This window comes from Poecile atricapillus, chromosome 2 (genome assembly GCF_030490865.1).
Source record: "Poecile atricapillus isolate bPoeAtr1 chromosome 2, bPoeAtr1.hap1, whole genome shotgun sequence".
Classification (NCBI taxonomy): domain Eukaryota; kingdom Metazoa; phylum Chordata; class Aves; order Passeriformes; family Paridae; genus Poecile; species Poecile atricapillus.
In genome coordinates this window covers 9,784,929-9,799,456 of record NC_081250.1, presented here as the reverse complement: position 1 = coordinate 9,799,456, position 14,528 = coordinate 9,784,929, and the positions used below count along the sequence as shown (strand labels likewise).

Sequence of the window (14,528 nt, the reverse complement as noted above, 5' to 3'; positions counted from 1 at the left end):
GTGCTCATTTACTCATTTGCTACAATTCTACTTGAGGGGCTTCATCTTCCTTGTTTCTATGTGTGGACTTCAATATACTGCAGACTGTGATGTGACTGCCAGACAGTGTCAATCTGTTTGTGGATGAACATAAATCTCCTAGTGCTGTGGATGGTGTATTTTGGTATTAAATTCACTTTCTGATGAAAATTATAGTACAGTTCTAGAGAGACACTGCAAGCCCAGGAGATTTGCAACTTGCTGGATGTTGCACTGTGCAGATGCTGGATGTGCCAACCCAGTAACATAAGCACATGAATTTTCCTCAGAGGATGCAGTTTCAGTAGCAGCCTGTTCTTCTGCAGGTTTGATTTAAGTACACTTACCCTGCTTTTTCTAAAATAGCTTCTTGGATAAGAGGTGCTAAGCTCAGTCATGGGATAGATACTCCAGCTGGAAGATGGGCTGTCCAAATGTGATTTGTGTGAGTACAAGAATTAAAAGCTGTGGGTGCAAATTTAAAATTGTTTTCATGTGTTTGTAAAATCTTTTCAATAAATAATGAAAATAGTTTTTCTGTTTCAAAACAAAGTGATATTACTGGGTGGGGATTTTTGTTTGTTGAACATTATCTTCTAACATTTTTGAGGACTTTTCCCCCTCTAAAGTATCTTTTATACTTTAGAGAGAAGTCAAAATAGTAAGTAAGACTGATATTTAAGGATGAGGATAATAGTTAATTTAGCTGGGGAGGCAGTCTGGGTTTGGATTCCACCTTGTAGCTCAAACGTAAGATGTAGCATTCCTGAGTTTAGAAACTTGATTTAGCACGTAGTGCTTTCAGTGTCTTTCCTTAGCAACCCAGCCTACCAAAACACACCAGAACTGCCCTTCCTGCTCTGTTCTGAGGAACAGTAGCAAACTCCATGGTTTTAAGGTGGAGTTTATAAACAAAAATAGGATAATGAGTCCTGCAGTTGTAGGGGATTGCAATTCAGTGGTCAGAGTATTTTCCAATTACGTATTTTGTTGGTTTTGCATTTTCAGTATGATCATATATGAGGTTAAAGGCTGCACTGAAACTCCAGAGCATCATTTTTAAGTAAACTTACCTGAAGAGTATTCATGAAATGGAATTGCTTGTGGGTTTTTTTTTTGCTTGTTTTCTTTGGTAGGGGCTGAGCATGCCTCACGATAGAAGGGGTGCTGGAAGATGCCAACAGCTGCTAAGGGTTACAGCCATCCTTTGCAGAAGTTGAGAGAACATTCAGGGAAGTATAACTTCACCACCAAAGAAACTTTTTTGATTTTTCCTTAGACATCACTTCGGATTGCTGTGTTAGCTGGACCTTTGATCTTGCTTAGTGCAGAAGTTTCTATGTTATGTGTTGCCAGTGAAATGTATGACGTACTTTGTGTGTCTTTTTCTAACAAATCACACTATTCTGTGTTTGTTGCTGATAAACAGCCCATTGAGGGGGACAGAATTGTTCTAGAGAGAAGAGAGAACAAGTCTTATATACCTTAAAAATTTTAGTGGCTACCTAATTATTAGAAATACATAGCTTTGTATATGAACCTGGTATAAGAATTTGGTTAAATGCTTGAAGGAAAGACCCAGAAAGAGTTACACATGTAAGCTTGTCATCTGATACCTGATGCTGCCAGGTTAACTGGGGCTTTCCTCCCCACCATTTGTCACTGCATTTACTTGAGACCCGATTTAAACATTGGGCTCTTTTTTGCTTTCACTTTATTAGAATGCTCTGGTTTCTGTTATTTTGTCAGCAGAGCTTTATAGTTTCAGAAAGGGCTAATCACTGATTATTTACAGGTTCCACAAAACTCCCAGACTGTGGGTCTACATTCTCTATATTCTCTGGATTTTACATAGTGAGTTTCTAGTGTTTCAGCTAGAGATGAAAGGGGAATTTTAAAATGCCTGACATATCTTTCATGATTTCTGATTATATTTCAAAAATGTTTTAATATTAAGAATAAGCTCTGGCTGGATAGTACTGGATGCAGTGCAGTGTGTAGAAGCTAAACATCTTTGCTAGTGTTGAGTCAGAGTCAGTCAAAACAAGCATTAAGTTTTAACTAGTGAGAGTACTCTACAGACTTGTTTGACTTCTTAGGATGCAGGTTAACCTAGCTTGAATTTTTATGTCGTGATACTGCATTTTTTTGGATACCACCAAAAAAATAAAAATCTAAGTTCTCCATTTTGCTTTTTTGTATTTTCAAATACAAATTTGCAGCTTGCTCATACCCAGCCAATACAAAGTGAGTAATACTTGTCATACACATAGATTTGTTTCAAATGTATTGTGAATACTAGATTACATAAAAAAGAATAGAAGGTTGGGCTTTAGTGCATGGAGATGTTTCAGGCTAAAGACAGGGAAGAAGATTTAATTTGCCTGAGAAGATTTAATCTGCCTGAGGAAGAGGAGTCTTGCATTGCTTCTTAACACTTGCCTTTTCTGGAAGCTGATGCCATTTTAGGCCTCACAGAACACCTGCATAGTTCGCTTAGCGAGATGAACTGTGTAATCTAGTGAGTGCTGAAGGAGTGAGCTCTCCCTGCTGCAGGAACCTTGGTGTCACTGGATCAGACTGACTGCGGGCTTAGGGAAGCAGGCAGCGGGTCAGTAGAGTAAAAGGCAAAGAAACATTCAATGTTTTATTGTAGATACCAGCAACAAGGATGGCTGACAATTTGGTGCAGAGCCCAGCACTTCTTTTCACAGCTGTAGGCAGTTCAAAGGGTAGTAAGTTGTGCTGTGACACTGGTTGTATAAGCTGTTTTGAAAGCTAATGTTTAGCAGTCCAGAGAAGAAAATTTGTCTTCTGTTGACTGTCAAGAGAATAAGACACTCTGGCATGCAGTGGGGTGGGAACATGCCTGGATTCTCAAGGGAACTGGAAAGGAATTTGTTACAGAGACTTGAAAGTACGAAAGAGGTAATGTTTTTGAAATGTGACAAATTGAAAATATCATGCTGATGCTTTTATAATTTTACTTTAAAAGCCAAAAGCTGGAATTTCAAGGTATTTAGCCTTTATTTGTAGAAGGAGAAGAAATTAAATTACTCCTGGGAGTTAAAGGGTAAAGTCAATAATGTCAAAAAAGTACTGTGCAGGATTTTTTAAGTGGTAAAATTTGGTTGGTTCTGAGAGCTATTGTTCATCTTATGCCTTTTAGCAGTTTAAACATTTAAAATCTGGGTCTTTGCTTTCAGTAATTGCAATGTTCATGGGAATTTGGAGATGTGCTAATGCAGGCTGTTATTAAGTGTTTCATTTTGTAAACCTTGAATGCACTACTTCTCTGTAACATGGTGTGAGAGCAAGACTTTGGTCAGTATAAATCCAGTTTCTGATATTTTGTTTGTATAGAGTCTTATGCTAATATGCGAATTTTTATTTTTTTTAAAATGGTGCATGTCCTGGCCCTCTGATGGACATCAGCATTTATAAACTACAATTGTTACTGCTATAAATGCCTGTAGAGGTGAGATTGGAAGAAGGCATCTTGTTGTCCTAAGAGTTCATGTTGGGTTCTGGTCTTCTGAGGAAGTGGTATATAAAAACACTGTTGTAAATCTGGATAGTAAACAGTCAAAATGTTAAACCTTAATTCTTATGTCTCCTCACTTTAAGATGTGCTCAACAGGTGTGTTACATGTGAAAACATGTGTCAGGATATCAGTCTTCAGGGTATCAGTCAGAGGTTCTGGATGTCAGTCCCTTAGAAGTGGAAACCATTAAAAGGTTCCTGCAACCTAATGCCCCCCTATTCCTTCTACTTCTTTATTATTATTTTTACTGTCCTGTCTCACTCCAAGCTATGCAGTGAAAAGTTGTCTTTGTCCTTTTTGAGATGGAAAGTGAAAAAGAAATGTGAACGTGGCAGTTCAGGAAAAATTACAAGATGCTAAACTGCAGTGAAAATAAATCAGTGTGGCTACAGAGTTGATGTCATCTCTGTATTGAAGCCTGAGTTATGATATATATTACTAATATATACATACTTGAAGATAGTTCTTAAATTAGGCTGTGCTAGATGATGAACCTGTGGTAGTGGACTAAAAGCTTCAAGCTTTCTGTGCAGAAGGAGGTAACAGCTGAGCAAGGCAAATCCATGTGGCTTCCTCTGGCACACATCCTGTGCTGTTGATTCTGCACCCAGATACCAGAGGAAACCATGCTAATGTAATTCCATGTATTTGGAAGGAAACTCTAACCTTTACTGGTAAGGAAAGGAATTTTTGTTTCATGTTGTTTGTCTGGTGATTAAGCCTGGATGCTTCTGGAAGTTAATGGTGATTGGTTTTTAATTTCTAGGCTGAACCTCTTTCCTCCATTTGGGGCTGCAGAGGCTGAGTGTCAGGCTAGAAGCAGCATTTCCCAGCATCCTTACTAGCAGACTACTGTTCTGTCATTCTTCCAGAGCAGCTGCTTATAATGCCTATCCCGGAGGATTTTGTTATAGCAAGCTGCTGCTAAGTGGGAGGTCTCTGGGTAACTTTCTATTGTGGCATGCTTGCTCCATCTCTGCAAAAATAGCAGCACTTAGGCAAATTTTATCTAGTTTTGGTATTGGTGAGTTAAATTGCTGAAAAGTAATGCAGCTTTTGACAAGTCACGCTGCCACTGTGAGTGAAGCATATTTAATAGATGCTGAAGTGAAAGATGTGCATGAAAAAATGAAACTGCTGTGCTGTGAAATGGCTCAGCATCCTTAACTTTTGGGTTGTAGGACTTAGTTCTGGGCTGCTTTTTCAGTCATATCAGAGCTCTGGAACCTCTTTTTAGGCAGGGTTTATCTTTTGCAAATACAACATTATTTTGCATTGCCAAAGACTCTGTTTGCCATAGAAACTGGGGAGAATATCCAGGTGAGAATATTCTGGTGTTGATGCAGGGCTGCATAAGGATGCATTCTGAATCCTCAGCTGCCAAAACTGTAAACTGATCAGGCTTTTGCTAGGCTGTTAACAAAAATGGAAGGATTGTTAATTTCCTAAATGCTGTTCCAATGAATTCTGCAATGAAAAGGAAAACAGAGGGCAGTGCTCTCAATTACAGTCCTGTATATGTATTTAATATATAATACATTTAAAAAAATAATCTTAGCAAAGTAACGTATTTGTATTACTTAAATGAGAAATATAGATTTATAACATATATGATAATATTTGATATTATAATGATATGTAATAATTATTTATATATATGATTATAATATAATAATAACATTTATGATTATTGGTAAATTGTAATAAAGGCATTTTAGAGTTTGAATGAATGGTATGCTTTAATTTAAGCACAGAAGGAAGGTTGGATATGGGATCCCTCTGTGGAGTCTGGGCTCTAGTGAGGTTCAGAGGATGTGTGTATGGGCAGTGGTGGCTCTTGGCAGCATTTTAGGAAGGTCTAGTTTATGCTAGTTTAGCCTGACTTTACAAGACAAAGTCTATGTGCTGCTAGTTGTTTTCCTTGTCTCCCAGATATCAATATGATGTGAATCCTGATATATTATGAATATATATTAGGAGATAATGTCCTTCAGGTGATACCAGGATGCTGAAATGTCCTGTGTATGTGAACTGCTGTTTATTCCAGGTTTGAGCTACTCCGTATGTTAGGCTTTTCTTTAGACCTTCTAGAAGGGGAAGAGGAGCAGAGGTAACAGAAGGTTGCAAGGAAATTAAACTTTCTATAGCTTATAAAAAATGTCAGGTTTATTACTCGAGGTGTATGAATTCTATTGTAGTAGCTTTCCTGTGCTAGCATTGAGCCCTGGAGGTGTTGAAAAGCTGTTTGTTTCAATTTCTCCAAGCACCAGCTTGTTTTGTCTTTAATTGCTGTGTTGAATAAATTACTTTTCACCCTCATGCTCACAGTGACTGAAGCAGATAGCTCAAGATAGTGGGGAATACAGAGATCACCCTGGAAAACTCGTGCTGAACAGCTGTCTGTAATTTGCTGTGGCACCTCACAGGACTTGAACTGATAGAGGCAGCTCACGTGGGCTGACAGTGTTTGTGCTGGTAGTGTTTTGGGAACATTTGGTGGGGTACCAAGTATGTGTTTCTAAAGCCACTCTTGTCTTATAGGTGCAAATCTGACTCAAAGGGCATGTAATTGCTTCTTTCATAAAGGTTTATTTTGTTTTCCAGTGTGTTGTCCAAGCACTTAAATGGCTTATGTTCCAGTTTATAAATAAATACAGTCCTTAACCTTGCTTGGTAGTACAACTGTTTCTTTCATTTAAGTATGTTTCCACTTTTTCCAATATTTCCGTTTTACTTTGAGGTTTTGTCATGATCATAGAGACATGGCAAAAATTCTAGGGCCCTTCCCCACCTTCTTTCTATCACTGTATTTTACTCTGTGTATGTGTACTCTCTGTCTGGAGAGGGGTAGTTTTATTTTTCCCCTACCCTTAATTTTCTGATGTTTGATTTTTGTAAAACATTTTTTTGTTTATTTATGGGCAATTATTGTTAAAACCTGTACTTCTTATTTTGTAACACTTTTAGGTTAGTTGATACTGGTTTAAGTGGGTCTTTCTAATTATTATTTAGTGAAGTACCCCATGGACATAAATAGTTTGACAAAACCGATATTCTGTCTGCTTCTGGACCTTCCAGATATTTCTGTTGAAAGAAGAGGAACATTCAGCTCATCTGTAATGATTCTCAGGGAAACAGTTTCAAGAGTCCTGTCTTAATTCTCATACTGCAAACACACTGTATTTGTAGTCATGAGCATGAATTTTGCTGTGCAAAGGCTAATAATTTTAATATATTTAAAACCGGAAACATAAAATCCATCCCAAGGCATGCTAAACAGAAACTAAATGAATTACCAAAATTAGTGGAAACAGCAGTTGATTGTTAGTTTAGTAACAAGGGCCTGCAGGATTTTTAAGGAACCCTCACTATTAGCATTTAAACTTTTCTTTCAGAAATACCGAATCTTGCAGTTCTGCAATAGTAAATATTTTGTGGGATTTCCTTGTTATTTAGAAGAGGAGAGAGGCAGGGTATATCTGGTATTGATAGAAGTTAGGAGCATTGCTCAGTTAGCCCTGGAGCTGAATAACTGAAGTGACAGAGCCTGGCTGCTCTGCTTTCGCTCACAGCCCCCCTTCTTCGGCTCCTGTCAGAAAGGAGTGGTCATCCCTTCAGTCTGCCTTTGAGGAGAAGCCTCTTCAGGTTGTGTCAAGCAGCAGAAGACTGGGTCAGTTCCTCTGTGGAAAGGAACAAATATTGCTGCTCCTTGTTGCTTCAGAGTGAGAGGGGATTGCTGGCTGGAATACATGGGATTAAGCTATTAGCCCTGCTCAGCTCTGTTTTACCTAAAATGTCCTTAGGCCAGCCTGCTTTACCAACTGGAAAACACTGGAGTGAATAGCTGTTAAATTGAGCTTGAATATCACTCTGTGACACGATTTATTCTATCCATGCTGGGCTTCTTCTTTTAGTAACTTTCTGTGGCCTTTTTGAGTTACAAGTGCTGTGAATTTAGACAAACTGTCAGCTATAATTCAAAGGATAATTTAATTTTAGTGTGTTTTGGGTTTTTGCCACACCACTGGATTTAGGCTTAATGGTTAAATAACTGCTTATGCTGTACATTCAGAGGGTTTTAGAGCAGCTAATTTCGGCTTCTGTCCTGAATTTCCTTCTGTGGTATGGTGTCCCTATCCACTGATTATGCATGAGGAGACTATGAAAAAGTTACTGTGATACCCTTATACATTTTCACATTTAAACTAGACAAACCTACTTTTGATAGAGAGGAGAATTTTTATATGTAATTTTAGCTTTCCAAAATAAGCAGAAAGGGTCAGTATCTAACAGAAGAGATATTTGTGAAATAGCTGGACAGCTGCTCAGTAGTACTTTGCTGCATTGTAACTGTATCAAGAAACTTGATTATATTGTGTGACCTTAAAATGACTGGTATAGTTTTTTTAAGATTTAAATCTGGAGCAACAAATAATCAGTGCAAATGGAAGGAACTAAGCATAAGTTAAGTAATGCTGACTCAGATAAGTATCTATTAAACATAGCTATGATAATACATTATTTTTAATGTAGAATATTCTCGACTGGAAGTAACTCATCTGCATTGTTGAGTCCAACTTCTGGCTCTATGCAGGACACCCCAAGAATCACACCATGTGCCTGAAAGTATTGGAATTCTTACCTTTAATCTTTGAGTGTAAAATAGAAGAAACCCAAAGTTTTGGGGAGTTTTGTTTGGGGCTTTTTATTTATTGTTGTTGTTTTGTTTTTTGTTTTCTTTTTTCCTACCTTTTAATATAATATTTTTTTGCTTTCATTTATTCCATTGTTGTAATACACAGTTAATGAGAAGGTGCTTGGTTTGTACCAAATTTAGTTTTCAGTTTTTGGAATGCTCTGGTCAATACCTGTAGTTTTGTACTTTCAGTGTAGGTGCTTGGTTTTGAGTTATGTAGATAATACTTAGGACCTATATGTTAACCATAATCATCAAATAAATGTTAAATTTAACAAGGGCTGTTTGATAAATATCTTTAAGGATGGAGAAAGCTTTCAAAGATAATTTTTAAAGGAAAAATGTTTTACAATGAAGGGATCAGTAAATAGTAATAGCTATTATGCAATTTATATTTTAAAGTAGATTATTAGTACTTGTGATTTGTGTTGAGAGCAATTCAACATTACTTAAAGAAGGATGTTGCCATGTCTTTCCTTCTGAATTTCTTGTCAATGCTTGCTTTTAGTGACACGAAAATAAGTGAAACTTCCTTTATCTGAATGAGGAACTATATTTGAGGCATTAATGTTATCATTTGCACTTTGAACATCATTTCATGTTATTTGCTGATTGCTATTTGACTTCTCAAAATTTCCCACCAATCCTTAGTCCATGGCATTTCAGTGTAATAGTTATTATTCTGTGTCTAACCTTGTTTCCTTGGAAAGATGCAGATGATAGTCTGGCCGGAACACTTGAGTCAATATAGCCAATAGAAGAGAGTATGCAGAGAGTTTGAAAAATAAAATAATTGTGGGTAAGAAACATTTCTACTGTTGTTACTGTTATTATAAGTGGCTTTCTTTTGTCTCTTTTTTCTTTTATTGTCTTCCAGGGCAGAACAAGGAACTGCATTCTTTGGGCTCTTTCTGGTGTTTTATTGATTGTTACAAAAATACTGTGTTCTGAAGTGAGTTTTTGAAGGTGCAGGATCAGAAATAGAAAGTAAATATAAAAATTGTTTAAAGCTAAGCACATGTAGTTGTGTGAGAAAGCCAAATAGTGTCTTTTTAATGTGCAGAAATGCATCTTCTGAGCACTTGCAAGTATTTTGCAAGATAATGTTTAATAACAGAACTTTCCTGGAACATGTAATATTTTATTGTTTTTGGTGTTGAACATAGTCATTAGGGCATTTCTTTCAACAGTTCTCTCTTGTTATACTTTGAATAATAAATTACTATACCAAGTGGTTGAAATGACACTACTTGCCAAACCTACATGAGCAATTTACTGACAGAAGCCAAGAGGAAAACGCTGGTAGTCATTAACTGTCTTAACTGAAATCTTGACTCCTGTCTTTTTCTGTCGTGCTTGTCAGTAGATTTTTATACAAGAATTAACAGATTTTGCACATCAGTTAGTCTGATTCTTGCTTCTGGCCATAAAAATGTTTGTGCAGTTGCTTCAATATTCTTGTGTCAGTCCTGACTGATCCAGCGTACCAGCTTCTATCCCTCAGGCTTTCTCCTGTTGTCTATGCATGAGATTGTATTTGAAGTCAAAAGCTCTTAAAGCAAAACATAATTTTGCCACTAGTATTGTAGTCTCATATAGCAGGGTAAAAATATATGGGATTAGTAGATGGATAAATATTTTATTCTTTGTGTTCAGACAAGCTGGGTTTGGAGCATCGAAAGATTAAGCAAAGCCCAGTTTTTGATTCAAAGTTGGCTTGGCTGAAAATTTCAGTCTTGAAAATGTAAGGCTCTCTGCTCTTTGAGTGTCAGAATAGGCACCAAACTGAATTACACTGGAGTGAGCAGTCAGAAAAGCAACAATGGAAAAGGGGTGAGAAACAGGGATGGAAGTTACTGTATTATTTGTTGCACATTGTCACATGCAAATGTAGGGGTAAACTAAGCTTACATATCAAGGAGCTGGCTTAATGCCAACCCTTGTAACTGTAGGAGCATGATAGGTGTGGCGCACTAAAGGACAAGTAATTATTAAATCTGTGGAAAAATTAAGAGTCATGTCTGTTAAATAAGGTGTTAATAAAGACTGTACAGCAGATAAAATTAAAAATTAATAAATTAGCATATATGAGATTTGAGTATCTGTGGCCTCTTGTTTGTTTCCGAACTTATATTAGGACTGAATATGAGGAGTGCTTGATAGGTGCAAGAGAGATGCTTGCTCTTTTCCTCATTCCACAGAGGTGTACTGGATGTCAGCTTTGTGCATGGTGCAGGGGATGTGGCCTGTGCCTTCAGAAGTTTGTGCTCTGAATCTGGGAAGTTGTATCACCCTTTGGAGGAAGGTGAATTTCATCTGGGCTGAGGTTATATTTAGAGTGGGAAGCCTCTCTCAAGTCTAGTATGTCTCTTCTGTTGAATGTCAACTGGATACTTGTACAGAAGACTAAAAATGAATTGTGAACATGACAACTGTTACATCTTGCATTACTCACAGCAGACAGGTTTGCTTTTGGTATTTCGGTGAATTTTCTTTTCCTTTCCTCATCTGTGTGTTTAATTTGCTATTTCTGTTTCTTTTATTTTGTTGCTGTTCATTGCAATGGCTGTAGAATCATAGAATTTAGGAAAAGACTTCTAAGATTATCAGGCCTAACTATTAATCTGACACTGCCAGATCTGCCACTAAACTATGTCTCTAAATGCCACAGCTGCAATTTTTTTAAATACATCCAGCACTGGTGACTATACCATTTCCTTAGGCAGCCTGTTCCAATGCTTAATTCTTTCCATGAAAAAATTTTTCTTATATCCATTCTAAACCTCCCTGGTGCGACTTAAGGCTATTTCCTCTTATCTTCTCTCTTTTTCACATGGGAGAAGAGAGCGACTCTCAGCTGGCTACAACCTCCTTTCAGGTAATTGTAGGGAGCAATAAGGTCTTCTCTGAGTTTCCTTTTCTCCAGACTAAGCAGCCTGAGCTCCATCAAGTGCTCCAGCTAAGACTTGTGCTCCAGACCCTTTTCCAAGTCCACTGCCCTTCTCGAGACACTCTCCAGCACTTCAATGTTATTCTTGTATTGAGTGGCCCAGAACTGGCCTCAGGATTCCAGGTGCAGCCTCACCAGTGCCCAGTACAGGGGGACAATCACTGCCCTGGTCCTGCTGGCCACACCATTTCTGACACAGGCCAGGATGCCTTTGGCTTTCTTGGCCACCTGGGCACACCTGGCTCATGTTCAGCTGCTGTTGACCAGCAGCCCCAGGTCCCTTCCTGCAGGGCCACTTTCCAGCCACTCTGCCCCAGCCTGCAGCACTCCCTGGGGTTATGAACCAAATGCAGGACCCAGCACTTGATCTTGTTGAACCTCAGACCACTGGCCTTGGTCCATCAGTCCAGCCTGTCCAGATCCCTCTGCAGACCCTTCCTGCCCTCCAGCAGATCAACACTCCCACCCAGCTTGGTGTCACCTGAAATTGGCTGGGGGTGCTGTCAATCTCTTCATACAGATCATTGATAACAATGGTAAGTGAACAGGAGTGTCCCCAGTGCTGAGCCCTGGGGCACACATTTGTGACTGGCCAGTGTTAAAACCATGGATGTAGCTCCATTCCCCACCACTCTCTGGGCCTGGCCATCCAGCCAGATTTTTACCCAGCTAATTGTACACCAGTCCAAACCATGAGTGGCTAGTTTCTGCAGGAGAATGCTATGAGAAAATGTGTCAAAGGCTTCAGTAAAGTCCAGGTCAACACATCGACAGCCTTTCTCTCGACCACTAAGTAAGTCACGCTGTCATATCAGGGGTTCAGCTCCATGACCTTTGCTGGCACCAAAGTCAGAGTGACAGGCCTGTCTTTCCCAAGGCTCTTGTGGATGGGGTTATATTTGCTGACCTCCAGTCACCTGGGACCTCACCAGTTAGTCAGGACAGCTGGTAATTGGTGGGGAAGTGACTCTGTGATCACTTCTGCCAGCTGCCCCAGTACAATTGGGTGGATCCCTTCCAGCCACAGAGACTTGTGCTTGTCTAAACAGTATAGCAGGTTTCTGACCATTTCCTCTCGGATTATGTTGATTCCCCTGTGTGAAACATCTCTGCAGCTCTCATCCTGGGAAACTGAGCATCACTGATTGCTCACCTAAGCAAATCAGAATGAAACATGTTGATCCAACATCATGACAAGTCATTACTTAGAATTGGCACTTTTTCTTTTAGCAGATTCAGAAGGCAAGTATTTTAAAAGAAAGATCAAAATGTTATTTATTAGTGTTGGGGTTAACAGTGTTCATTCTTTCTGTCCCTTTAACTTTTTGAGCATTGGGAGCAACTTGAGGACCCTGCAAGACAAAAACAGAGTGTAAGCTCTGTTCAGCTGTAAGTTAATGTACATAATTTTAACTGCTTGTGTTGCAAAAGTAAAAAAAAAAATTAAGTATTTTTTGCTTTCAAAAGGCAGACACTACCCCCAACACTCTAAGTACGGAGTTCTGACATTCTACCCACCATAATTTTCTAGGAAATTAATTCTGAATAAAATAACATGGCTCCCAAATCGTTCCATCTGCTATTAGGACTTCTTTTAACTCATTTAGTAAAATAAACGAGGTTGAATGTTTTTTCTCACAGTCAAGCACATCACTGGACATTTTTGCACCATTTGTAATGCTTTTGAGAGATATGTGATATACTTGAAAAAGATGCTGAGAGCCTTTCTTCACAGTGGAAGACAGCAGCGTTTGTAATTCTTCATGAATCTGTAGAAACGTGAGGTTTTCCTTTGTTATTGACCTGGGGTTGTTGAAAAAGAAACAGACTGGAGAAATAATTGTGACACTATTGATTATGCTGCTGGGGGGCAGCATAGCAAAAACTATATAGCAAAAATTTGGGGGATTAGATGAAATTAAGGACTGCTCTGAAGGTAGATTGAGTATATGAGGATTATGTTAGTGCTGGTTATTGCAAGAAGTGAATAAAAACTGAAAGAAGTCATTAATGGGACTTGCTTTCAAATTCATCTTGTTGAAAATACAGTTTAAGGAATAGGTCTTTTACTGACTCTTCACATCTGGGATATGCATAATAAAAATAACTGCTGTTGAAGCCAGTAGTACAATCTGTTGTGCTATGAAGAGATTAAGACTTTGCAATTCGGTTAAGTAGAGACATTGCTTCACGAAAGTCACTATATGTAGGTCACGGTTTTTTAGTGTGTTCAAAGGCTCTTTGTGTTTGGGAAGTGTGATCTGCATCTTATTCTACAGCCTGTGAGTTTCTAAAGAAATTCTCGTTAGCTATGCTTCTTCAGGGCTTTATTTTTATTTGGTGGTGAAGTTTGGTTGGGGTTTTTCTGTGTGTGTGTTTGTAAAAGGTAAAGCTACTAACTGTACTCTCCTTCTGTGTCTAGAAAATTGTGTCTGTTCTTCCAGCTTTAATTGATGTTTTCCTATTGCTATGGGTATTTTCTAGCCCGTGTATAAATTGTCACGCTGTCTCTGACTGGTTTCTGCAGAAAAGAAATTACTAGAAATGTCTTTCAAAGGGCTTTTGGCTGAACTTAAATCCATATTCCTGAACTTCAACTTCACTGATTAAATACTTATAGCAATGATTTATTGACATTAAAAAATATTTGGCATGAATGGCAGTGAAAGGAAGTAGAAGTGCAGTTGGGACTCTGGCAGTCGTGTGTGTCGTGTTAATATTGGTTGACACAAGCTGTGTTGGCTGTGCTTGTTTTTCAGTTTGTTCATGGTGTTACAGCAATGCTTTATTCCAGATGCTACTATTAGAAACAAGTCCAAGCATATATTTATGTGGTTCGGAAATGAGTTTGTATTTTACTTCTCTTGTCAAGGGTGTTAACTGCTCAGTATGTTGTCCACTGTCTAGGAAGATTCCTAAGCTTTCTGGTATTATAAATGACTGGACACAATTAACTAAAAAGTGTTTTGTATTTGTATTAATTTTTTTTGTTTGTTATGGCTTTTTTAGGTGCATTTTCCAGATACAGAGAGAGCAGAATGGCTCAACAAGGTAAGAAGAAGCATTGCTCCCAAATGGGAAGGGGCAGGATGGAAAGCTGAGATTAAAATTAAAGGTGAGGCAAGAATCTGAGAACAGAGTAGTTTTAACTTTTTGCTTTATGCACTGGAAGTCTCTGGTTGTTGATCCAGTTAGTCACAAGAATGATTAAATTTAGTTTCATGGTCCTTAAATTATGAGTTTTATGAATGATTTAAAGTGGCATTAGAGTAATGACAGCTATAATTGTGTGGAAGTCATAGCAGCTGTAAACACAATC

The 14,528-nt window shown here is 38.3% G+C and overlaps 1 protein-coding gene across 3 annotated transcripts in view; it reads left to right on the top strand.

Moving 5' to 3' along the window:
- Positions 1 to 14,528, top strand: part of ESYT2 (extended synaptotagmin 2) — an 81,378-nt gene that overhangs the window by 16,767 nt on the left and 50,083 nt on the right. For all 3 annotated transcript variants that reach the window (XM_058832045.1, XM_058832044.1, XM_058832043.1), the window contains exon 2: positions 14,219 to 14,260. In XM_058832045.1, coding sequence (XP_058688028.1) covers positions 14,219 to 14,260 — 42 coding nt within the window. The remainder of the gene's footprint in view (positions 1 to 14,218; positions 14,261 to 14,528) is intronic.